At 40.1% G+C, this 27805-nt stretch overlaps 1 protein-coding gene across 5 annotated transcripts in view; it reads left to right on the top strand.

Moving 5' to 3' along the window:
• PAK5 (p21 (RAC1) activated kinase 5) overlaps positions 1 to 27805 on the top strand; it is a 145097-nt gene that overhangs the window by 44047 nt on the left and 73245 nt on the right. Inside the window, exons 1-2 of one of the 5 annotated variants that reach the window (XM_089519282.1) lie at positions 10823 to 10907; positions 15494 to 15575. The exons of 1 other annotated variant lie outside the window; for it this stretch is intronic. In XM_089519282.1, the coding sequence (XP_089375408.1) occupies positions 15494 to 15575 (82 nt within the window). In that variant the 5' untranslated portion in view covers positions 10823 to 10907. 3 more of the 5 variants (XM_089519281.1, XM_089519285.1, XM_089519284.1) reach the window with 3 other exon arrangements.

Here is a 27805-nt window from a genome sequence, read left to right on the forward strand (position 1 = left end):
TTCAAGTGTGGCCGCTGTAGCTGTTTTATTTTTGTTTAATCCCTCTTCTGATAATATCTAACATGAAATTAGTCTTTTTCATTGCAACCATCCACTGGGTCCTATGGATTCCATCCTATGGAATCCTGGGATTGGTAGTTTGGTGAGGCACCAGAGTTGCTGTTTTACTGACAATTTGAAATACTACTCCTTAAACTCCAATTTGTGGTTTTATTGCAAACATCAACTTCATTTAACATGTTACAAGAATCTTGGGAGTATAGGAAGAACTGGGACTCACCCATAACATTGGCAGCCACAATCCAAGCTTTGTAATTTTTATGATTTTATTGATCTTACAATTTAACTTGTTAAATCCAGGGAGTAGTAGCAGAATATGCAATTTTTATTTATCAGTAAGTGAAATATATCTGTGATCTTTAGCATTTGGGTCCTGGGAAACAAAAACATTCCTTGAAGAACTCATGGAATGAAATATACCTTTTTTGCAACTGCAATAGTTTTAGAAGGGATGTTACTGAACCTTTGTGGTCAACAATTTCACAGTTGCTCTTTAGAAGATTACCACCGAGAGTGAGATGTTAGAATAGTTGTTCACTCTCCATAATACCTTTCTTGTACAGAATCTGCCAGCAATTGGCTGATAGATTTAATTAAGCTGAAATGGGGAATTAGGCATTCAGCTATGCTGGTAATGAGTTTTTTGGCTACTAAAGACCTCACAAAACACTTTGAAATGGCAAACCAAGTGCACATATTTACTCAGCTTTTGCAGCTCCATTAGTACCACCAGCTCTCAATCACCTCTGTTGTTTCCCCATGTCTGTCTATTTTGAGAGCTATGTGCATATTTGGCCTGAAGATTGAGTGCCTACTTACCTCTAAAAGAAATGTTTTACCAAAAAGGAAGGTAAAAGAAGGTAAAATGGCATTATATTTGCATGTGCTAATTTATATGTATAGATGCAAAAATAATTGGTCTAATTTAAATAGAAAATGCAATAAATATCTCCATTTTAGGGAAAGTGTGACCAGGTTCCTTGCCCATCTGTTCAGTATGTTGTCCACACCACACGCCAGCTGCTGATGGGCAACTTTAAGGCCCCTGCTTACTATTCCTTCTTAACTGTCAGGACAGCCTTTCAAGCCATCAACATCTTCAAACAGAGAACTGAGTGAGCCTACAAATTATGTTTCATTATCACACTGCAGTATTTTAGCCATTGGAATTTCTGGACAGAGGGCTGAAAGTCATGTCATTGACTTCTCTGCAGGTACTGCCAAGCTCTGACAGTGAACTACATATATGGCAAGCAAACCAAGTGACAGCAGCAAAATGCTGGCTAGCCAAGGATTTGTGACATACTTGTCCACATCAGTACCCCTAAAACTGTTTTTAAGGTGGTGGGCAGAAAATTGATAGGCACTTTGTTGTTAATTTTGTCTACTTGTGGGAAATTGAAGGGAAGAACAAATTACTTTCATCCATTATAATTAAAATGCCTTTAAATATGAAGATGTATGAACAAAATGTATACTTTTCCCCTCCATGTGTTCAGTGTAGCTTGCTTCCAAGTATGTGTGCATAGGACAGACTGCAGACTACCTTTGTTATTCCTGGAGGAATAGCTCAGTATTAAAACTTAGTGCTTGATCATTAAGTATACTTCTAACTGATAATTCTGAAGAGGCTGAACTCTTGGTGTCTTGAGAATCTTGGTGGGTCAGTTTTGTCAGATTATTTGGGGTGTGGGACTCATGCATAGTCAGGCGCTCAAACTCCCCATCTTCCCCCATTCTGCAGTCCACAATCTATTTGCATTAAGAACTGGCAGCATTCATTGTGGAATCATGACAACACCTCTTTTAATTGGCCTTTCTGTGAAAATTAAGAAACGTTTGTTTGTGGTGTTGGTTTTTGCAGTTTTGTGTTTCTACAGCTTTTGCCGTTTTATTTTTAGAACCTTTGAAGAAATAGCATGTTGGAGAAGAGTGATTAACTCGGCAGAGATATTTAAAATTAATGTAGTTTGAGTCCTTTATCTCATCACTGGGACATGTATGGCCCTCCAGATGTTCTGGACTCCAACTCTGCATATTCCTCATCTCTGTTTTGGGTAACTTGTGGTGATGCTTATAATAGATACTTGCATACAGTATACAAACTGTATACAATATATTTCACCTATGTTTCTGTGGGACCTGCAATAAAATGTTGTAGTGTGGTGTGTTCTTTGAACAGTAAGTCAGCACCCCATTTCCACTGAGCATGCTTATTCCTCATTAGTCTCTCATGAGTGATTTCCTTCCTCCCTGTTATCGTTTTTTCCTCTAAAGCTTTCTTATACATCTGTAAACCTCAGGATTCCTTTGAGCCTGCAGATGTCTTCCTCTTGTTCAGACTTGGTGCCATTTGAGCTATAGTAATAAAATAATTATTGGCTGAAAAATGGCATTTGTATATACAAACAGAACCTTAATAAAATGTTGCAGTGTATTTGTTGTTGTGTTTGTTAACTGAGCCTGAGAATGTGAAGATGAAAACACAAATGTTAACTTTGAAGAGAAGAGGTTCTGCTTCTATATGCAAGAATTTTGTGTTTTTCATTTTTGAACATTCAAAAATATAAGCATTTAAAAATATAAGCAGAACTCCGTGGAGGATGTGGTGTATGCATGCAGCTAAGTGTTAAGTTTGTCCTGGGAGAACATTTGAAGGGATGATTTTAGTAATGCAGCTTTTGCTGCAGTATTAACATTGAACTGTGTTACATGGTGGTGGAAGCTAGTCTCTCTCAGCAGCTGCAATAAGACTGTAACAGAGAATGCACTACAGAGTTTTTGCTTTGTATGTTACTCTTTCAACTCAGCTTGCAGCATGGAGGTAAAACCAAGTGATAGCAAAGCAGTGTTATTGTGAATTACTTTCTCAGCTTCAACTCAATCCTTACTATGTATTCTCATATCTCTGGACAACATTATCTAGCCATCTTGTTGCAAAAGAGCACTAAATGAGTAAAAAGTAGAATTAAACTGGTACTGTTTAAAAGCAAGTCTATCTGCTGTCTATGCTGTATAAAAAAGAGTAGGTTGTGGAAGAGGTTGGAATATGAGAGGAGAAAGCTAGTTTTGCGGGATGGCCTCTTTCATTCTCTTTTGGTGAAATCTTTTTATATTCATCCTCTGTGGAAAGACAGACAAAATGAACAGAACTGGATGTATATGCTTCCCTCTTACTTACATTTTCCTGTTTATTTCATTATAGTTATACTACCAATAATGACAATGATGATGATACTTTGGTACAACTTTGTAATCTATTTTAGCCACATAAACTAAACAGTCAGCCCTCCATATCTACAGATTTTGTATCCATGAATTCAAGCATCCACGGCTTGAAAATATTTAAAAAATATATACATTCCAAGAAGCAAACCTTTATTTTACCACTTTATATAAGGCATGCTATTTTACAGTGCCATTGTATTTAATGGGACTTGAGCATCCATGGATTTTGGTATCCATGGGAGGGGGCGGATTCTGGAACCAAATCCCAGTGGATACCAAGGGTCCAGTCTACACTTAAGTGAACTAAGGGTTTGAACAGACAGGCCAAAATAAAGCTGCTTCAGGTCACTTTGGAGGTATGTTGTTTAATTGACACACGCATCTTAAGAGGCCAGAAGCTGCACCAAAGCTGTGCTCCAGTCCTTAGGACTGAAGCAGGGTTTGGTCTGGATTCTGGCCTCTTAAGATGCATGCATCATTTAAACAGCACACTTCCAAAGTGGCCCAAAGGAAAGCAGTTTTATTTTGGCCTGTCTGTTTGGGCCCTAAGTGCACATTCTTCCCTTCTTAACCTAACAATTTTTGATTAGTGTAGTCAATGTTAGTATGATTAACATAAGCTTCTGAAGTTTGCTAGATCCTTGAAGTGCAGTATATATGTTTCCTAATTCTTAAGTAGAAAACACCTCAAACACATTATTCACTGGCTAGTGTGATTTGTTAGATTTGTTGTTGGTGTGAAGGATTACAGCAGAAATGGACAACATGTAGCCCTCCACATAATTTCTTACTATTGGCTGTGCTGGCAAAGGTTGATCGGAGCTGCTGTCCAACAACATCCTGAAAAAGTATCCAAAAAGTTAACTTTTCCTGTTCCAGGCTGAGATTGATGGTAGAGTGGAAACTGTTGAAACTGGTGGAATTCTTGGAGTGAGTCTTCTCCATGAATTCAAAATATGAAAATATTGTCAATGTAACTCTGGCAGAGTAGCGTTTTTTTGGGGGTACAGGAGTTAATGAAGCATTGTTCTAGATCAGCCATAAAGATGTTGGCATATAATGGTGCCATGCACGTGCCCCTGGCACTACCGTTAACTTGAAGGTTAATGAACAAAAGAACTACATGTTTTTTCCATACCATCATGGAAGCTGTTCCCGGTTGAAAGATACTAAATATTTCTTTCAGATGAATATCCCTTTACAAGGCTAGAGACTTTATGGTCCCAGGGTCTGTATGGTCTCTGGGTGGACCAATGGAAGTATAATTTAGGGTTATGAAAAGGATAAAATGACAACATTTAATTTTTATAATTTATTTTTAAAAAAGGCATTACTTTTTATTTGCTTCTTCAAAATATATAACAATCCCATTTGTTCAAAAGTTCACAAATAAATTCATTGAAGTATGTAACATCAAACAAAAAGCTGAACTGGATAGTTTGTGATAATATTCAGATCGAGATGTATAATATACTATGCATATCTACTCAAAAGTGATTCTCACTCTATCCAGGAGAGTTGTTCTACATTAAGTGTGTTTAGGACTGCAGTCTAAACAGGAATAGGAACAGCTTTCAGTTTAGTTTTCTCCCACATTCCCTTTTTAAAAATAGCATGTTCTTTCCATCAAATTCATAAAGATATTTGCAAATGTTGATGAGTTCTTTGAGAAAACAAACTGAATGGAGATATCAACCAGCTGTACTATTCGTATTCTATAGGTACAGCTGTTCCCAGTATGGAGATGATCATGTTATATTTGCCTGCTGTGTAACTATTAAAGATGTGGAGCAACCCTTGTTCTGACCCATCTCTAAGTCTAAATCAGTTCTTGGAAATGAAAGGCTACTCCATTATCTAGCTGTTCTGATATCTGTATGCTGATTAATTAATATTCTAAGGATTTACTGATACTGTCATACTTTCACTTGAAAGAGTTAATGCATGGTCTTTTTGGCAACAGGATTATTTATATTTGACTTAAGCTCTCTAAGGAAAATACCCTCCCCAAAAAACAAATTCAAGGCAAATTGTGTTGTCACATTTATCAAAAATATTAAATCGTTTGCATTTCTTTTATATAAAACCAATTGCAGCTTAATCTTAACTTTCTATTTTTATCTTAGACATTATTTTTAAAGCTGAATCTACTCCATCTTTTTAATTTGTTATACAAATATATCAAATCCTACAAGTCATCCATTGTTTTACTAAACCAGGTTAAACCATGCCATATTTAAACCATTTTTACGGACTCAGAACCTGAATCTCTTTCCTTCTTTGAAGGACCATCGTCTGGAGAAATCATTTTATCGTCATCTATATTTGGTATCTGTTCATTCAGTTCATCAGGTAATTTGTTATCTCCTTCATAAAGTGATTTCAGCCTCTGCTTGCCATCTTAATTTCTCCATCCTTGATAACAGTAGTATCTACTGGTGAATCCACATTCCCCAGTCTATCATCAATTCTTTCGCTACTTATCTGTTTCACTTCCACAATTACCATGTTTACTGAGTGATTAAAATCTTCCAAGGTGATGAGTCCTCCTTCATAATCTGTCTGATATCATCCTTCAGCCTAAACCCAAGTCCTTTATGTCCTCAAATTCTTGTTTTATCATAATTCTCATTTGATTGATCTCATAGCAAATAATCTGTTGGAGATCCATCATCTCAGATGTATGATCTGAATTCATTAAAACCATTTGACAACTATTTCCCTCCCCTTTAAATGCAATTAACTACTCAACCACAAGATGCTGCTGTTGCATTCTTTAAACTAACCACCCTCCTAGCTTAAACTCTCTTATTTCAGCCGAAACTTTCATTTCGGTTCGCTAGTTGTTAGTTCAGTTCCTCTCTGCAGAGCAAGAAAATGGCCATCATGTTATCAAATAAGTAAACAACGCTGTTCTTTCCTTTAGCCGTCATGTTATGTTGTTGCACAGCAACATTTAAATTCAAATATAGTTGTCTTTAGTGGATAGTAAAAGGAGAGTTTATTTCCCACTTTCTTCCACTTTTAAGTGTTTCTTGCATTTTGGATACCATTCCAATAAACTTTTTTTTTAATAAAGATGCTTCTCAGTATATTACTTTATATTCATAGAACTTACTTTAGGGGTCAGGTTGTCCCAATTTGTCAGCTAGCTTCCTAATTTCTGTTTTTTCTATATCTTGTTTATGGGGGAATTTAAAAAGTCGAGCAATCTCCACTATAAGACTTGAGTACAGTAGGGTGTGTTGTATCCTCTCGGTCATCTCTGCTCTTCCCACATCAGAACTGCAGAGACTGTGTGTTAGGCTACCTAGAATGGGACTCATGTCCAGACTCATGTGAGGTTCATCTTAAATCTTCCCATACCAAGGAGGCAGTTTTCATTTGTTACATAGTCTGATCAGTTACCACCACACTCAACATCTACTCCCTCTGTAGAGTTGCTTTGGAGGGCTGCCTCGTGAGGCCATCTTCAACCTGGAAGTCTGGAAGAGTTTATGGTATACTGTTGTTGTAGAGTGCCTTCAAGTCATTTTGACCCAGAGGCATATCTACCATGGGATTTTCTTGGCAAGATTTGTTCAGAGGGGTTGACCTTTGCTTTCCCAAGGGCACCCAGTGGGTTTCCATGGCCAAGCAGGGATGCACACTCTGGTCTCTAGAGTCATAGTCCAGCACTCAAACCGCCACATCACCCTGGCTGTCTTAACAGCATACTAATATGCCATAATGTGAGCCAGCATTGTGTAATAGTTTTCTGGATGGGATAGCTTTGCCGTAGGTGCACCATAAGTTGGAAATGACTTCAAGGCACACAACAATTACAGCTATGTGCCATACAATCCTGTACGTTAGAGCCTCTTTTTCTTAGAAGAAATGGAAAATAATTTCTGTTCTTCAGTATTTCGGGGGTTTATTGCTCAGATGAGCGTTCATCATGAAAATGATCTTTGCAGTACTTGCCAGGGAGTAGCTACATGATCTCATATGTTTTTAATAGTAACATCTTGTGACATGGCACTGTGTTAAAAGCAAAAGCATATGCTGTCAGGAAAATAGTGGTATGAATGAATATTTAATGCCATTTTCCAAAGGGCAGGGATTCAAAGAGCAAAACATGTGAGAATCCCCTTGGGAAGTAGTAGAGCCAGCTCTTGCAATATAAGCCATGTACACACATCTAGTAAAAAAAAAGATGGAATGAATATGATGTTACATTGATACAAGGATGGATCGGTCAAAGTCAGACAAAATCATTCTCACAGCTTTGAGCCCTTTTAATGTCAAGGCAATTTTTGTAAGCATACCACACATAATGTGTGAAACAATAACTGGTCTACATAGGGTAGCCAGGCTGGATATGGGACAGGTCTCCTCAACAGATTGGGGAACAGACCAAGGCAGCACAGAGGCATTGGTGACAAGAACAGAAGTGGGCACTCCTCCATGCCCCCTTCCCTCATCTACTCTCCACCAGGAAAGCAAGACCCATGTTAGGAAGGAATAGCATTGGCTAAAACTTGGGGTTTGGAAGACAAGAAAGGACAGGTAACTTTATCCAGCTTGACTGAATTTTACAGTACTTTGTACAATTTTAAAGGTACAGGAGCTCTGTCCTATATCCAACTTGCAATGCCAGGTCAACTGTCCTGTTTGAAGGGAGACTAACATTAAATTTCTTTTAATTCAGTGGGATTTAATCCCAGGTAAGAATGTCTAGAATTTCTAACTAAATTATTCCTGTTTACCTGTGAGTAAGCCTACACTGAAAAAAATTAAACAGATCTTATTGATATGCAACTCTGGGTACTTGCAATATAGGGGACAATATAAATACTTTACTGGATAAATAAACACTTGGACAAGGAGCCCAGAAGCCCTTTCACACATACACAAACACACAGTAAGATCAAAGACCTAAGTGTGTACATAGAGTAAGATGCATTTACCACAGAGGATTATACATTGGCCAGAATCCTGTTAGTGGTGTGCATGCATAAGTGTGGTTTATGCACATATAGATTCTTTTTATGGAGTGCAAGGAGAACAAGGGGCCATTCTTAGTCCAGTGGTTCACAGACTTTGGTCTCCAGATGTTTTGGAGTTCAGTTCCCAGAATTCCTGATTGTTGGCCAAACTGGTTAGGGCTCCTGGACGAGCCTCGACAAGCTCCGTTCCACCACCTCTCTGGATCTTTTAAAGAAAAATTTGAAGACCTTTTTCTTTCATCAAGCTTTCCCCCCATGAGTGGTGATATTTCCTTTACCCCTATTTTCTAATTGTTTCTCGTAACGTTTCATGGATTTAACTCAGCTGGCTGTGTAATAGTTTTTAATATGATATTTTTATATATTGTTCTTATTTCTATGTATGTATTTTGATGTTGAAATTTGATCTGTACGCCACTTTGATCATCGCGGAAAAGCGGGATAGAAATTTAAAAGAAATTATTATTATTATTATTATTATTATTATTATTATTATATTCTGAGAGTTGATGTCCAAAACACCTGGAGGACCAAAGTTTGGGAAACGCTACTGTGGTTATAGTTTTTTGTGGGTTTTTCAGGCTATGTGGCCATGTTCTACAAGAGTTTATTCCCGATGTTTCACTAGCATCTGTGGCCTGACCATCAACAACAGAACAATACAAAGATGAACATGGAGATCACTCCTCCCTACCCAGGGCCATACAGTATGTGTGTGTATACACCCAACTCTCTTCCATTCCAGCATTCTCTGAAGATGCCAGCCACAGATGCAGGCAAAACATCAGGAATAAATTCTTCTAGAACATAGCCACATAGCCCCAAAAACCCACAAAAAACTATAGACACTGGCTATGACAGCCTTTCACTTCACGCTACTAGTAGTTCTTTACACACCTTCCAAAACCTTCTCCCTATGTAGCCACTGCTGCTGCTGGTGGTGGTGATCAGTGGGGAGTTGAGGAAGAGAGAGAGACAATTCAGATGATACAGATTGGAGTGGAAAGGATAGGAGGGCGTGCTTCATCTGTGAGTGCAGCCCCATTTCCTTCCCCGTCTAAGCCAAAATGAACAGGTTCATCTTCTTCTTCCCATTCCCTCTCCTAAGAAGCAACAGTACTTCTTTTTAGTGCTTGACAGATGCCAGAAGAGGAGGTTTTGGTCTGGAGGATAGCACTTTGTGGCCCATCCCCAAAAAGACATCTGTAGATGGGCAGAGCATGAATTTTCTGCCTGCTTGATATAGATCTTGTCTGCAGTACAGCCCTCCCAAGCATACCCTGTGTTGAAGTCCTTCCAATGTGCCTTCATTTCTGGAGGCTTGTGTGATGTATGCATGAAAGAGCCAAGCAAAAAGCTTTCTGAGCAACTGTAAAATTTATTGAGCTTATACATTTATGGCAGTGCTTATTTCCAATCACTTAGTTTTACTGAAACCAAACCAGAAATGTAAATATGAGTTATATTTTATTTTGTAGTTACATATTTAAACTGGTCACATTGCCCTTTTTTAAAATGTGTGATGCCCACAAAAGTCGAATCACTGTTGTATTCCAAAAGATGTACAGGGGTTTATGTACAGTTCTCAGTTTCCTTTGTATGTGTGTGCTGTGTGTTTCTGTGTGTAAAATTCTGAACTTGGTTTTACAAGAAAATAAAACCTGCCAGTTACATTGCAACATTTCTAAACACAATAAAACCTGGCCTAAGGATTCCACTACTAGGGTGGATTCAAGTAGTGAAAAAATTACACTGCAGTTCTTTACATATCTCCTCAGAGGTACCGTAAATCAAACTGTCTTCAGTGAGCATTACTCCCAGGTAAGTATTCATAAGATTGCAGCCTTTAGAGATCTACTCGGAAATAAACCCCATCTTGCAGATATGTTTAGGATTGCAGCCTTAGGGTAACATGCCAGCTTTTAAGACCATTATGTTTCGTGTTTGCAGAAGGACAGTGTTTCCAGCAGGAACTGTACAAATGTGTATCATTGTTCTGTGCTTATCTCTTGCTGAGGGAAGAACAATCAAAAGCTATACAAGAGAAGACGAACAAAGGATGCTGCTCATATTCTCTGTGCAACCATCATGAAGCCAATACCTTATTCTTTTGAAGAGAATATTCTGAATAAAAGCCTAGTTGTGTTTAGGTCAGTGTTTAGGTTGAGTCTGGGGCTGTTGTTTCTACTTGAACCAAGAAGCCAGCCAGTCAGAGACAATTGCAAAATATTAGCCAAGGAGAGAAATTGGGTTGAAAATGGTGGTTTCGGGGGTGGAGCCAGTTTCTGACTGACACCCTCCCCACATGATCCTGCATATGTTCAGAAATACAAATCTATGCCTTAGTTACCACAGGTCAGGGATTGAACACTAAACTCTAAAGTGGCCCAGACGGGTAATGGAGACACATATTTTACAGGCAAGGAACACTGAAGCTGAGAGAGAAGTGATAAGTACAAGGTCAGCCATGGCAGAGAATTCTTTTTTTACTTGCAGTTTCCTGTGCAATTTTTAAACTATTGGGAGTCAGAACATTTTGGAAATCTACCTTCTGCCTGGCCCCGTTCTAGATGCTGAGAAACGGCTGCCACCCAGAATGCTCTGGGTTTAGAAGCTGTTGCTATTCAGGAGGTAAGTGAAACCAAAATCCTTTTTGCCATTCTGAGGAAACAGTTCTTACCCATGTTTTCACATACCTGTGTTGTTCTAAATGTAGTTATTTTGCCCACAGATTAAATTATTTCTGTGCAGCAATAGTGTTCAAGTGCCTGATGTTTTATATTAAGACAAGGGTGAGCTGGTCTTCTATTTTTTTTAGCTTGGACAGAAAGCATACACCTGGTTTCCTTCTTAAAAAGCAAGCCGGGTTTCTTGGATCATACAGTGAAGATTTTATCTGCTTTCCTCGCTCTCTTTTCAGACGTTTGTAGTCTAAACTAATTCCCTAAACCCCACAGGTACCCCCTCCTTTTGCAAGAGTAGACTTTGATCAAAAATTATTGGCATGAGTTAAAGGATTCCTGTGAGGCTAATATTGCTAGATCACTCACCATGATAATTTTACACATGAAAATGCATGGGGTGAGACAGAACGGCAACTGTTAATTTTTAGAAACAAAGCAAAAGCATAGATCTCACATTGGGAAAATATACAACCAATAGCAAAATACCCAACTGCATGCCATGCTGATATTACATTTTGCTATTTTTAGAACATTTTTATCCCTTACTTTTTGTATGTGTTGAGGAAGGGCAGCTGGCACATACAAAAATATGAGTTCATGCCATTCCAGAAGAGATATCCCAGTGTGTTGTGCAAGTTACATATTGTGGATGATAAAGAATTGGTCTAGACTGGGTTAGGGTATTATTCTACTTACACTTATCCAGGAGTAAGTCTCATTGAACTTAGAATGTTTCATTGGCTGCACCATTCTGGAGAGTTACAAAAAGACTGTCACTAACCAGGTTGTGTTTGCTTCAAAATGTCCTACATGGTGGCTGTAAGAACATGGAGATATAGCATTCTCTAGCATGCAGCTCCCTGTTAAGTACCATTGGTTATCAGCTACAGGAAATAGAGGTGGTTGAGAATTAAAGTAGATTATACCTTTATATACATTTTAGAAGCAGTGTTGCTCAAGTGGTAAAAGATGTCTGTTTGTTACATAGCTCATGAGAGCCTTCACCTATGTATTGTTGTGATTAGTCTTTGGAAAGGAATCACAGGGTTACTTTGCAAAACTGATTACTGTGACCTTTAATTCTAAGAAAATACCAATGTAGGAGGGAAAACAGGTTAGTTGTAGAAAATATACATACCTTTTCTTGTTTGACAATGAATTTGCTATGTTTCCAAGAAAATATAAACTTTTTCCTCATTTGCCATTGAAGTGGAATCTTTGAAGCAAACTTTCTTTTACTGCAGTATGTGACACAACCTGAATTCTTGAATTTTCCAGACAGTGTTTGGATTTTATATTTGTCCTATGATGCAGTTAGGGATGATGTAGGACAGGGAAGAGGGGAGATAGTTGCTTGATGCAGATCGATTTTTATATTTCTTCAGCCTCTTGGACTGTACATTGTTCATTAGCATCATCTTCTAATGTGGTTTCATTACAGGCTAGACTTTCTTCTCAATTTAAGAAATGATGTTTAATTACAACTGTTACTGTAGAATAGAGGCAGCTCGGCATAGCAGACATTTTGTGAGAACGTCTTCCTTGGAGGACACTGGAGTAGATCAGTATGGAGTTTTCTTTTCAGTTTTGCTGTTTTCTGGTTCAGTGAAAGATGGAAGGCTTTAATTTGGGAAATTATCCCAAAGACATCAGGGTCCTCTATGGATATAAAACCAGTGATTTTAGTGAAGCTGTGCTAATTTCCATCAGCTAGTTTGGTCAGTTAATACAGAAGATGCAGTCTGAGTGAATTTTCAAGACTTTTACGGCCTAAATGCAGGATAGATTATTTTCACACTTCTGCAGAAGCTATATCATAATTTAAATTTTAGCAAGGCCCAATTAATGCTAGTATGCAGAAATACATTCCAGCCTTTTGTATAAGATATTTCTCTTAGGCAACTGTGTACTTGTAGTCATTATACTCCCCACACATGTTTGTGTGTTCACACACACCTTTCCCCTTGATAAATCACCATACATGTTCTTGACACTTTAACAATATTAAAATTTTCTCTTTTAACACACACCAGGAAAATAAATAGTGACAAGTTCTCCAACTCTAGCAACTGTTTGCTGTTATGCCTTGTATGATACAGTGAATACTGTTCTAAATGCATCAATTTAAAAATGCAGAGCAGGATTTTAATATTTTGTGAATTGGTGTTGTATCAGAAAGTTGAACTGCAGTCCTGTATGGACTTAACTGGGAGTAGGTCCTGTTGAAGGTCATGGGGCTTTTCCTCAGTGGATGTGCATCTCAATTTTTTTCACCATTTTCACAGCCTTGTTAGAACAACATAGATTGAAGACAAAAAAAAATGTTAGTTGCCACAAAATACTTCTACATTGATCAAGAGTTTACCTTGTTTCCTCTGCAAAGTAATCATGTGCAAATTTTGCACAGAATAACTCTTGCACTGCAAATAGCCTTCAGCATCTGTGTTGTTGAAAATTTTCTTTCAGCGAGAAGAAAATTGATAAAATTACTCACTGCTCCTTTTGAGAAAAAAGAAACTAATGAAGAATTGCATTGCTAAATAGAAGGAGAGCTGTGCTTGATCAGATCAAAGGCTTGGCTAGTCCAACATTGTTTTTCTATGGTGGCCCACTGAATAGAATGCTCAGAAAGAGGCAGGAGAGAGAAAACAACTATCTGTCTCATCCTCATCCAACTTGGGTTCAGAGCCATATTGCCTCTGATATTGGAAATAATGTAAATGTTAGTACTATTGATAGTATTATCTTCCATGAATGCATCTAATCACCTTCTGATCTTTAACACTTTCCTGGGCATGCTAGTTTCATCAGTGGCGGGAAGTTTGTTTGTTAGGTTATAGATGAGCATTCATCTATGCACTTCTCTCTCTCCAGTTCAAAGTGGCTCAGACCAAATGCAGAGTTGATATATCTGAAAACCAGATTTGCCAGGTAGGCTAGATAGAAAAACTAGGTTTGCTGGGTAGGCTGTATATTTCACTACTAAACCGGAAGTGAGGGTAACACTGGACCTTATCACACTAGATGACCCACTCAGAAACAGGATTTAAAAGTAGAAAAAAACTGAAAATGCGGGATGATTTTCAGACACATTTCTCCCAAACAGAAATTAGGCAAAAATAAAAGGAATGGAAAGTGGACAAAAATGACACCTTTTTACTTTCCTGAAAAGTTCCTGAAAGTAAAAAGGTGTCGTTTTTTGTCCACTTTTCATTTGCATTATTTTCACATTATTTCTGTTTAGGAAAAACGTTGTCTGAAAAACCTCCTGCATTTGCAGGGTTTTTTGTACTTTTAAATCCTGTTTCTGAGCAGGATTCACCCAGCATGATAAGGCCCACTGTTTACTTCAGACATTGCCATCCTCCCACCCCCATGCTTTTCTTGGTAAACTGTGGAATCGAATATCAGTTTCATCAGTGGTGTGTATATGAGTTGTATAATGGAATGGCTTTGTGGGGAGCTTATGACAAAAGCCACATGTGGGAAACCTAAAAGCACTGCCAGTGATTAGAGCAGTGGCTCATAAACATGGGTCCCCAGACGTTTTGAACCTCATCTTCCAGATGTTTCAGCCAGCATAACGAATGACCATTTCTGGAATGTCCTCTACTCAGAAGCCCAGTTAGCATCAACACTCATCTCATTAAGGGGCTGTGCAGATCGGCCATTACAGCTAGTTTGGGGGCGGAGTTTAGGCATGGTGTCCATAGGACACATGCCCAACTCCACTCCTATGGTGGTGTGATGCCGCACACTGCTCCACACAGTGCATGGTGTCACAACGCTCTTCTGGCACTGTGTTTACATGACACAGCACCAAAGGAGTGCCTTAGAGCTGTGGCACTGGTGCACTTTCCAGGGCGCAAAAAGGAAACGCTTTTTGTGGCTCCTTTTTGCACCCTGGAAAGGCCAGAATGGGGCCGTGGCTCCAATCCAGTGCAGCTGGAGGCGGCTGCAGACCATCCCTTGGGGCGGTCTGCACAGCCTCTACATACCAGATTAAAACAGATTAAAACATGACTGTTCATCAAAGCCTGTTTTAATTTATTTGAATTATTTTTTATTGTTCTAAGTTGTTGAACTTATTCAATTTACTGTAAATTGTTGTTTTTTGTAAGCTGCCCTGAGATCTTTTGATGTAGGGTGAAGTATAAATGTGATGATATTGATGGTGATGATGATGATGGGAGCTGCAATCCAATAGTATCTGTGGACTCAAGATTGGGAACTACAGTCCAGAGGCCGGCCATACCACTGACCTCAGAAAGAAGGCTAGGCTAGTCCTCACTCTTTTTCAAGGGCTTTTATTTTACAGGATCTGTTTATTATTATATCAGTTGATGCATTACAACAGGGAATACAAAAGTGTCTTTCAGGGAGGAGAAGGACAGGCAATGTTTCCCAAATGACAACAGTGTTTCTTTGGTGTTTCTCTGCTAGTGTTTACTGTTTTTGCTGTACAACTCCCCCATTGTCTTTGGTTTTGTTTTTTTATTCAGTTGAATTTATTTCATTGTGCATCTCTATTAGATGTTTCTCATGGGGCAGCCATCCCGAGACACCCTGCTGTGCTGTGGTGTGACCAGTGAAGGCATGTTCAACAATAAACAAGGTATTGTGTCCTTTAGAAGAAACATTGACAATGGCAAGGCTCAGATGGCTTGGACTTATTTCAATGTTTTCTTCTCACCATCTTGCATTGGCTCCAGTGACATTTGAGTGGGGATGGGGTAATGATTAACATAGAAAATGTGTTCGATTGGTAAATGAGATTGGGGGCCCAAGCATGATCCTCTCTAGCTGTGTGGGCACCAAGTCCACAAGTTAATGTGTCCAGAGGAAAACTAGGAATTGGATGTTGCTTGCTCATGCTCACCTAAACCAAGGTGGGACTTGCATGACTTGTGGTCTACATGTGGTCCTCAGGGGCCCCATGTGGCTGTTGCACTTCAAATCCCTCCCAAAAGCTGGGGTATGGGTTTGCACTTAAATGCTATTGGCATTGGGCCTGTGGAGATCCAGGTTCAAGTCCCCATTGAACTAGGAAACTCACTGGATGTACTTGGGCCGGGTACCTTTGTCTCAGCCTGTTCTACCTCATAATGCTATTGTGATGATTAAGTGTGGGAAAGGATGAGAGCCATTCATAGCACCTTAGGCTCATTGGAGAAAGGGAGGGCTGTACATGTAACACAATTTTATTGGTATTCTGACAATTCTCTCTGTGTGGCATCTTTTAGGGATTGTTCTTCCTTTATCTCTTGCTCTTTCTCCTCCTCCTCCTACATTCCTTGCACAGACATGGCCTTTGAAGAATCAGGATGATTCCACTCATTATGGCCCCAGTAACCATATTCTAGCACCATCTGTAATGCTTAGCAGTATTTTTTTTAGCAAGCTTGGTAGAGGCATTCCATAAAGTTGCCTTACTCAAGAAGGAGTGCATGGTTGGGGATGGAGAGGATGGATAGCAATGCAAAACTCCATAAGCCAAGAGGTTTGGCTCTTGTCTCTGCCATTTCTCTTTAGCATTATACCAAAAATGCTGACCAGTAACACTGAGTGTGGTATGAAGGCATTCTCCCAATGACTTAGGCTGTGCCAATTTGCAATATACATTGTTCATTGTAATGTGGTCTACCGTATATACTCGACTATAAGTCGAAAAATTTATGCCCCAAAATTGACTTCAGAATCCTGGGTAAACTTATATGATAATATTACTTTGAAAGCTCCTCAGATAAATGCCTTCCCTTCTTTTGTAGCCAGTGAGCTTCAAAACAGCTGCTGAGACAGAGAGTGAGTGCTTTCCTCCCCTTTTCCTTCCCCCTCTCTCTTGTGTGTGTGTATGTTTGTGAGAATGGTTTGTGTATGTTGATTGATGGGGGATTGCTGCCAGGCACCTCAACTTTCCTTCATAGCCAGTGACCTTTGAAATAACTGCTGAGGCTGGTGCAAAGAGTGCCCTTGACTTATCCATGGGTCATAACAAAATCCACAATTTTGGCCCCAAAATTTGCCCTCGATTTATACATGGGGTCAATTTATAGGTAAGAAAGAACTAGCCAAAAGCATAGCGTGAGTATGAAATAAAATTTGCAGAAGAGTGAGAATTGCCATCATCAGTATAGAATCAAAGGCCTGTTACAGACAGCCAAAATAAAGCTGCTTCGAGTCACAGTGGAGGTATGGTGTTTCAATGATGTATGTGTCCTAAGAGTCCAGAAGTCGCACCAAAGCCACGCTCCAGCCCTAAGGACTGGAGCATGGCTTTGGTGCGACTTCTGGACTCTTAGGATGCATGCATCATTGAAACACCATATTTCCACTGTGACTCGAAGCAGCTTTATTTTGGCTGTCTGTAACAGGCCAAAGAATCGTAGAGGTGGAAGAGACCACAAGGGCCTTCCAGTCCAGGCCTCTGTCATGCAGGAACTCTCAGTCAAAGCATCCCTGACAGATGGTCATTCAGCCTCTTTTTAAAGACCTCCAAGGAAGGAGACTCCACTACACTCCGAGGAAGGAGTTTGTTTCACTGTCGAACAGCCCTTACTGTCAGGAAGTTCCTCCTAATGTTGAGGTGGAATCTCTTTTCCTGTAGCTTGCATCCACTGCTCCGGGTCCTAGTCTCTGGAGCAGCAGAAAACAAACTTGTTCCCTCCTCAATATGACATCCCTTCAAATATTTAGACAGGGCTATCATATCACCTCTTAACCTTCTCTTTTCTAGGCTAAACATCCCCAGCTCCCTAAATCATTCCTCATAGGACATAGTTTCTAAATAGAACAGTAGTTCTAATAGATATCTCCAATATGTCTCTTATCTACCCCCTCATCCAGCTTTTCTCAGCTAGAGCCCCCCCCCCCTCCACACACACACAATATTTTCTGTCCAGGGAGAGGAAGGGGGAGAAGAAGCCCACAAACATCCTTCTGTCTTCCTATATCTACATCTCCCTACAGCAACAGACATCCAAAGGGACTTCTAGGAGGTCCTCTAGACCTCCCTCCCCACTCCCCATCAGCCAGGAAATGTTCATATTATGAGGGTTGCAGCCACGAAAAGGTGGGCTTAGTTGTTGCTAGAAAATTCCAACCTCCACTACAACCAAAAGAGTGAGTTACGATGGTATAAATCCAATGGAAGACATCTTCATTCACTAACAGGATGCCACTTGTCATCTTAATTTGTTTCCTTTCTGTTCTCTAAAACCAGGACTGAAGGCAGTTTACAAATTAAAAGAAATACCATAAATGTACTGTCAGTTCCTTCCCTGAGTAGTAGATTGGTACTCTCTCTACTTTCTTTTTGCAAGCAGGCAAAGACTTTTCTATTCTGACAGGCAGTTGATGAGTAACGATAGAAGGCCCATCTTACACAATGTGCTGGATATTGGTAATTGCTGTGCTGGTGTGTGTGTGTGTGTTTTAATAATAATCTGTTTTAACCCCGTTTTATTTTTTCTGATTGTTTAATTGCTTTTCAACATTTGTATTTTCTGAATTTTTAACAATGTTTTTTTTTTATTTGTTTTAAGCTGCTTTGCATCCCAATCTGGGAAAAAGTTGGGATAGAAATAACAACAACAATATAGTTAAATGATACAAAAGGTCAACATCAATTAGACTATAGAGAAGATTAAAAATAATTCAAATCATACAGCTAAAAAGTAAAAACCAGTTTTTATAAATATGTCATTAAAATAGTTGCTTGAGTGCTGTGGAATAAAACCAAACAAAGGAAACAGCCACAAAGGACCATATTCACAGGGACTGTAGGAAGTTGCTTTGTAAAGGATCAGCATATTGATAATCAAATTCAGTCTTGTCAGTTCTTACTAGTTTATAGACAGAATTCACTGCTGAAAATCAAATAATTTATATGCAGAAGTGGGGATATAAATCATTACTTATATAGTTTTTGAATGTAAGAAGAAATAACCTTGGACATTTTCTCCCTGCTGGTCAAGTCTCTTAAGAATTTTGATGATTTTTTCCATGATGTCTTGCAGGTCAAGATTATTTAATGAAAAATCATTATCACAGGGTTTCTAGTTTTTGTGCAGAAAAACAAATGTTTTTGCTTAGTGTATTGTGTGCAAAACTGACTGTTTCTGTACAGAAATGTGTGAGTTAATTTCTGCAAAATGATATTATTTGAACAAAATGTAGGATTTTTAAATGTATATTTTAATATTATTTTAATATAATATTAAGGCAAACCTGTCACAGGGTTTTCTTGACAAGATTTGTGGAGAGGGTTATTTTCCCCAGTGTCATTGTCTGAAGCTGAGAGAGTGTGACATGCCCAAAGTCACCAAGTGGGTTTCTATGGTCGAGTGGGGATCTGAACCCTGGTTTGCATAGTCATAATCCAGTGCTGAAGTTATGACATCCCACAGGCTCTGGTTGCTGTTTAAGACAAAAAACAATTTAACATCAAGAAGGAAGTGTTAGAAATTCCATTTTACAACAATTAATGAAGCATTATGATGAATATATGATGTGAATTGTACTGCAGATCACTTCCTTCAAAGTGTCAATCAACACTTTAAAGAGGCAAGCTTTTTCACTCCTATTTCACCAAAACCGAGGCTGCAGAGGGTGAACTATTTGGCTTCCTGTTTCAGCTTCAGCTTGAGCCGAAGCCACAACTCCCTAGCAGGGAGGTGCACTGGCTTTGGTTAAAAACTGAGACAGCCAAATTGGATGTTTTGGTTCTGGTGTTTCCTGGGAGGAAACAAGCTTCCCTTCAAAGTTGCCAGAACTGATCCCCAGGAGAATCTTCGTTTGGGATTTAGAAAGGCAGGGGAGGTGTTTTTCAGGCTTCACTACTGCGAAAATAGCCATAGGAGATGAGGGAAGGAGGTTGAGCATCTAACATGTCTGTCCTCTAATCCTAGGGAATACTTTGGCGGGGGGGGGGGGTGCCTTGGGCTGCATGCCCCGAAAAAGTACCATTCCCAGTATTCCATAGCATTGAGCCACGGTGGTTAAAGTAGTGTCAAACTGAATATTTTCTGCAGTGTGGACACAGCCATGGATCAAACTCATGATTCCAGCTTTCTTCCTTTTATGTTGAATGGGCGGGGGGGATTCGGAGAGAGAGAGAGGGGAGGGAGAAACCTGCCAAGAACTAGCAAGCAAGATGATGAAGATGTTGCAGCAAAATGGAAATACAAAAATAAAACAACAAAATAGACCTGCCAATGGTGTGCAGAGTAATAAATATTTTCATTTGTGTCATAAAACAATTACAAAATTTAAAAAAATAATTCTTCAGGGTTACTAAGATGATATAGAGAGTTGTCTTTAAAATGCTTTTGCCTGACTGCTCATTGAGAAAGAGTGTTTAACTTATGTGCTGTATTGTCTAGATTTGTTGTTCTTCAATATGTACCCTTGCTTTTAATGATCTTAAATTCTATAGATAATTTATATCTTAACTTTTGAATGATGTCAACATCTAGCTGTATCTGTTTTACGTTTTGTAAATTGCCTTGGATCCAAAAGCTGAGGAAAAGTTGGGATGCAAATAAATAAATAAGAGATAAAGACATGGAACCTTTATAGTCACTGAGTCTATCAGACACTTAGAGTGAGTAATTCAGTACTTTGTGGTGTGGAAATCTCAGCTTTTTTGGCCAGGATTTGGCTCAAATATTTCTCCTTGATATTTGAGTAAATATTATAGTTTAACAGAATGTGTTGCAGATGTTCAACCTCATGCTGAGCATACTGACAGCGCAATATCTCAGATAAAGGTCTTTTCCCATGGCTTCCATCCAAGACTGCAGATGACAACAGATTATGTGGCATTTCCGTGAAAGCATATCTCTAATTAAAAATATGGATATTTTTTAATATGGTATTGATAAAATATGAATATCATATTAAAATATGAATACCTTGAAATGCATTTGAAAAATAAAAGGAAAACAAGATTTTTAGGAATAGGTTGAGTTTAGTTTGAAGCAAAGACACTGGCATTATCAAATTGCTAAACCATATACAATAGCCTTGGTTTTATCTGCCTTCACCTGAATCTCTACAGTCCATAGATGGATTTCAGAAAAACTTAAATATGCTGTAGGGGAAATAACAAGTCCTTTTCATGAAGAATTGCTCATTTTTAGCACATACAGTCCTCAGGAAAAAAAAACACCTAGACTCAGCAAAAAGACCCTGCAGCCAATAGTTAAATATTTTCTATGCCACAAAGTGAACGGGAAACATAGCTATTGTGGATGGACCAGCAAAAGCTGAAGAGGGAATTACTAATGTCAATATCAAGAGTTATTTAGGACAAATTCCAATAGGTGCACCTTACCAGTGGCCCAAACCTGTGTGCTACATAGAAGATGTAGCACAAGTTTCTCTTTGTGAAGCTGCAAAGCTGGAGCAGTCATGCACCCTCCTCAACTAATGTAGAAAAGCAGTAAACCAGCAACGTGTCTAATACCCTTCTCATAGTTCCATTAGCTATTATAACAAACTGCTCAAATGCAGGGATTAGGAAAGAGACAATTCATTATAGCCCCAGTGCTATGCAGTGAATCTTTTCCCTATCCCTATAGTCCACATCTATTGGGAAGAAGCTGCCATGATCAGTGGGGACCCCTTTCCCAGTGAGTCCCACTCGCCCAACTATTTTCCTCTTGTGGCAACACTATGGCGGGTTACAGACCATCGAAAAGTGGTGGCAGTGGTGGGATAACAAAACCTATTGGCGGGTTACACACCACCATTAAAGTACGCGCTTTCCCCGGTGTATCGGGGCCTCAGCTGCCAGACCGGCAGCCTCCGAGGCCCCGATCTGCCGCTTTCCGGGCCGCGGGGAAGCGGCAAAAGGCTGCTTCCCCGCAGCCTAGAAGCTTCAAGCCCCAAGGACACCCCAACGGCAGCAGGGACTCCCAGAAAGGGGCCGCTCAGCCCCTTTCTGATTTGTGTCGCTGGTGCAGCCTTCACATGGCTGCACCAGCGACGCAAACCAGGAAGGAGCTCCGCTGTCTTGATTTTCTTGAAACCAACTCCATTCTGGATCCCTTCCAGACTGGTTTTCGCCCACGGCACTCCACAGAGACGGCCCTTACTAAGATCTTGAATGATCTTTTGCGGGTCAAGGCGAATGGCCTTTATTCTATCCTTGTCCTACTTGATCTGTCTGCGGCCTTCAACACCGTGGACCACTGTCTCCTAATAGATGTACTCTCTGACCTTGGTTTCTCGGGCCTTGTTCTCAATTGGTTCACATCTTACTTGTCAGATCGATCTTTTTCAGTGGTTTCGGGTGGTCAGACCTCGTCTTCTGTCCTCTTATCTGTTGGAGTTCCTCAGGGCTCTGTTTTGGGTCCCCTTCGGTTCTCTTTATACACACTCTCCCTTGGCAAACTTATCAGTTCTTTTGGTTTCTCCTACCATCTGTACGCCGATGATACCCAACTATACCTTTCCACCCCTAATCTTTCGCCAGAGCTAGAGCAGCAAGTGTCATCCTGTTTAACAGCTGTCTCCCACTGGATGCACCATCGGCGTCTGAAGCTCAATATGTCCAAGACCGAGCTTCTTGTTTTCCCTCCTAAGCCCACCCTTCACTACTCCTTTTCTATTTCTGTCAATAACATCTCTATCCAGCCGGTCCAGGAAGCCCGCAGTCTTGGTTTCATCTTTGACTCCTCTTTGTCATTTATCCCTCAGATCCAGACTACAGCCAAAGTCTGCAGATTTTTTCTCTACAATATCGCCAAAATCCATCCATATCTCTCAGCTTCTACCGCAAAAACACTGGTCCATGCCCTAGTGGTCTCACAATTAGACTACTGTAACCTCCTCCTGGCAGGGCTTCCCCTCTCTCATCTCCATCCATTAATTTCTGTTCAGCATTCAGCTGCACGCATTATTTCACTCGCTCGCCGTTATGATCATGTCTCCCCTCTGTTGTCCTCCCTTCGCTGGCTCCCTTTTCCTTTCCGCATCAGGTACAAACTTTTGCTATTCACCTTTAAATCCCTGCATGGGCTGGCCCCTCTTTATTTAACCGATCTTCTCTCTCCCTATATCCCTACTCGCACTCTCCGCTCTGGTAGCCAAAGTCTCCTCTTTCAACCCAGGATCTCCTCTGCCCCATCCCGGATCCGTCCCTTCTCTCTTGCTGCCCCTCATTCCTGGAACCTTCTTCCTCTGCATGCACAGCTCATCACTTCTCTAACCAGCTTTAAGGCTGAGCTGAAAACCATATTGTTTAGGGAAGCGTTCTCAGGGAATTTGTGATTGTCATCTGGCTGTCTGACAATATTTGATGTGATGTGATTTGTTTGATGTTTGATATTTGATGTTTTTAATTTGTTTTTTCTTTTCTATATGGTAATTTTATCTATTCCTCTTTTAATTGTTATTATTTTAGAATGTAAGCCTTAGGCAGGCTTTTATATTCTCTTTAATTTTACCGACTTTGTACAGCGCTGTGTATAATTACAGCACTTTAGAAATAAAGTTTAATAATAATAATAATAATCCTTCCTGCTCCGCGGGAAAGGGCGCATTAAGCGCCTTCGTGCGGAGCGATGGCGTCATGTCCGCGCCGCCTCGTTTGGAGGCAGCACGTTCGTGACGCCATCATGGTGGCGGCTGTGTGGAACGGCCACCGCCATTTTGTGCGCGCGGAGCACGTACTAGGGTTAGGGGGGTGCGGAAGCACCGCCCCTTCCTCTCTGCGCATACTTTAATGGCGGTGTGTAACCCGCCAATGGGTTTTGTTATCCCACCACTGCCACCAAATTATGTGATAAGAGCCACCAAAACCGCTTTCAGATGGTATCTAGTAGCGTGGTTACTACATATACTCATGTATAAATCTAGAAATTTTAGTCAAAAAATTGACCCAAAATAATCTGAGTTGACTTAGCCATGGGTCAATATAAGTACTGTACTTAAACTCTCATAAAAATAGAAACCATCTCCTGATGAAATGCAAGAGTGTAGTCTCTCCTGGAAGCACTAACACCACTTTGTTCTTTCACCCATCCATCTTTCAGTGTGAACACAAACAGTTATGCCTCCTGCCATTTTGCAAGTTCTTTGGCATTGTTTTCCTTTGTTCATCCTTTAGTTACATGCCCTTAAGTTTGACCCTTGACTTATCCATGGGTTATATCAAAATCCTTAATTTTGTCCCTCGACTTATACATGAGATCGACTTATAGTTGAGTATATACGGTCCTTCTTTCAGAGCCAGACAAGCTTGTAAGTAATGAACAATAAAACTTTATTTGAAAAACAGTTTAACAATGTTTCACTTGTTCAATTGGAACATTCACTTGTTATTGTTCCACTTTGTTGCACTAAGGGCCCGAACAGACAGGCCAAAATAAAGCTGCTTTGGGTCACTTTGGAGGTATGCTATTTAAATGATGCATGCGTCCTAAGAGGATGGAAGCTGTGCCAAAGCCACACTCCAGTCTTAAGGATTGGAGCACAGCTTTGGTGCAGCTTTTAACCTCTTAAGATGCATGTGTCATTTAAACAGCATACCTCCAAAGTGACCCAAAGCAGCTTTATTTTGCCCTGTCTGTTTGGTCCTTAGTTACACTTGTTATTTCTCCCTCTCTCTTTCTAGAGAACTCGTTATTCTCACTTAGGACCCTCACACCATCCTGATTTACTGTTATCTTTCTGACCTCATTTCCTCAGGATATCAGACCAGCAACTCCCTCACTTGGAGTCCTATATCAGAACCAAGTCCCTCACTTCTGAACTTGTTCCCTATCAGACAATGTCATACAGCTAAGCTCCTTCCAAACTTTATCTCTCACAGCCCCTAATCTCTGGACTTTCACACAACTAGACCCTAACTGTCTGAAACCAAAACCCTAACTGACTCCAACTGTCACTAACAGAATTCTTTTCCTCTTACCAGCCAACATTCTATTGGCTGTCACCAGCTGACTCCTGATTGGCTTTAGCTAGCTTTCTCCTGATTGGCTTTTGCTATCCTGGCATAATTCTGCCTACTCTTCACAGCCCCTACCCTTGTCGGTCAGGAAATGGCTGACTGTTGGTCTTGCCCTTTCCTATGAGCAGTCTCCAGTGCAGCAGGCAGAAGCAGGACCCTATTGCAATTCCGCCTCATGCTGGAGATTGCAGTGTCCACTTGCCAGGAAGTGGAGATTGGGGAGCTTTCATAGTCCCTAAACTAGAAACTATGTAGAGTTTGTGAATGTGGAACAATCTCGGTGTGAAACGGAAGTTACAGATTCATAACTAAGCAATAGGATCCTATCTGTGAGTGGACTAGACGAAGCCACTGTGGTAGTAGATATGAGCAGAGAGTCCAGCACACACACACACACCCTTGTATGTCCAAACCATATAAGGTAATAGAATGGTGGCAGACTATGATAGGTGGACATAAATGTGTTGTCAAATCATGATTGGACATAATGAAACTGTATGAAAACAAAACTGTATGAAGATTTTCATACATGGCAAAAATGTCGCTCCAATGTAGCTCAATCGTCTTGAAAAGGTGGCAGAACCGTGTGTGTCTGAATGCCTGGCTCACTTCTTTAATTGTCAGCGAATCCTTGCTCCCTCCTTAGCGTCCTTGAATTGTTCCTGGGGAGCGGATTTCCTATGAATGCAAAGTTTGCATTCATAGGAAATCTCATCCCCTTGTGACGATTCAGGGATGCTAGAGGGAATGATGATTCCCTGATGATTGAGGAAGCACTCCAGACGTTCAGATATGCATGCTTCCTCCACCTTTTCAGGACGATTGAGCCACGTTGCAGCAATGTTTATTTCAGGAATGAAAATCTTCTATATAAGCCTATTCCCACTGGGCATCTGGGTCAAAGCCACCCTTGAACAGTCAAGTTCTTCATTTCGGGTTCTAATAAAGATCAATATCTTGGATCAGAACTGCAGGGTCATTACCTACTTGCCCAGTGGAGACTGCACCTTACGAAAGCATAGGTAACACATCCACAATTTCTTCTTACTTGTTTATGTGTGTTTTTAAATAAGATGATTTAAAGACAGTAGTGGTCTGTGGTAGTTACTGCTGCTTGAAACCCTGCCTCTTGATAACCCAGTACTTTGTTCAATAGCTCATAGTCTTCTAGCCTAGGTAAAAGATACCTAGCGAATACTTTTCTGACCAGATCCAGAAAATGAATTAGAAGATTATCACATTTACTTTTTTGCCTGATCCAGATTGGGATCATTTTTTTTCTTTGAGATCTACAATATCACTTTGATAAAAATTTTATGAGTTGCCCAGGGAAGAAGGTGGCTCTTTTGAAGTTTTAGACTTGGAAAATGTCTAACTCATCATATCATATCATCTTTATCATGGCTCTTGATGTTTTCTCTTATCATTGGTTAGTTTTTTAGCTACATCATTTCCCTCTTGGGTGGAAAATTGTATTTACCACACAAGTTGCATAGATATTTAGCAATAGGAATAGCAAGTACAGTTCTATATTGCTTATCAATGAACTAGCACTCCCTGATGGATTCATTAAAAAAAATACAGTAAAATGATGTTTTTGTACAAGAGACTGGCAGCTTTCCCCCCCAGTTGGGCAACTCTGGGCAGCATTATAAGGTGGGCATTAATAGTTTAAGTCTTACATTTAACTTTTAGGTTTAGTAATGAACTGTAACCTATTATCCATTATTAACCTGGAAGTAGAACTCTTCTGAAGTGGTAAATTTGCCAGAGCAAGCGTCTGTACTTGCTTTGGGCTTAACCCTTGCTGTCCCTTATTCTACAATTGAACAATGGAGGTCTTCCAGTGAGAAATGAGGGAAAGGATGGAACACCAGATGTTGCTTGACTCCAATTTTGAGCAGCTCCAGCCAGAATGTCCAAAGGTTGGAAATGGAAGGGAATGCATTCTAATAAGAATGAGGAGGGCCACAGGTTCCTCACTCCTTCATTTTATATATATCAGTAAGTCATAGTGTATAATGGGATGAGAATGTATGGCCGTTATAGTGTTGTTGGACTGCATCTCTCATCAATAAAAGCCAGGATAGTCAGTGGCGTGGGATGACTGACCCTGCAGTCAAGCATTGTCTGAAGGACCACATGTTCCTAGTTCATGCATAGCATTTTTTTACATATCAAAACACTATAGCTTTTTGTGGGTTTTCCGACTATGTGGCCATGTTCTAGAAGAGTTTCTTAATGATGTTTCACCAGCATCTGTGGCTGGCATCTTCAGAGAATGTTTGCCTGGAAAAAGTGGGTCTATATATACTGTGTAAGCCTGTGAATGCAGGAGTGATTTGCATGTCTATTGTTCTGTGCTGATGGCAAGCCTCAGGCTGGGATACTAATGCAAAAGAGGATTAGTGTCTGCTAATTGGTGATCATTAGCTGCTGGGAAAGTCCCTGACTCTGAGTGGTTTCCTATTTGCAAGGGCTTTCCCAGCAGTGGTTAAATGCCTGTACTGCAGCCATTCACTCAAAACCACAAGGTTGCGAGTTCAAGACCAGCAAAAGGGCCCAAGCTCGACTCAGGCTTGCATCCTTCCGAGGAGGGAGCTAAAATGAGTACCCAGACTGTTGGGGGCAAATTAGCTTACTTGCTAATTAGCTTACTTGCTGTTCACCGCTATGATCTTTGGAATAGCGGTATATAAATAAAACAAATTATTATTATTATTAATGATCACCAATTAGCAGACATTAATCTTATTTTGCATTAGCCTCCCAGCCTGAGGCCAGCCATCAACACAGAACAATACACATGCAAATCACTCCTGCATTCACAGGCTCACACAGTATATAGAGACCCACTTTTTCCAGGCAAGCATTCTCTGAAGATGCCAGCC

This window comes from Sceloporus occidentalis, unplaced genomic scaffold (genome assembly GCF_023333645.1).
Source record: "Sceloporus occidentalis isolate IW3139 unplaced genomic scaffold, rSceOcc1.0.p SCAF_4, whole genome shotgun sequence".
Classification (NCBI taxonomy): domain Eukaryota; kingdom Metazoa; phylum Chordata; class Lepidosauria; order Squamata; family Phrynosomatidae; genus Sceloporus; species Sceloporus occidentalis.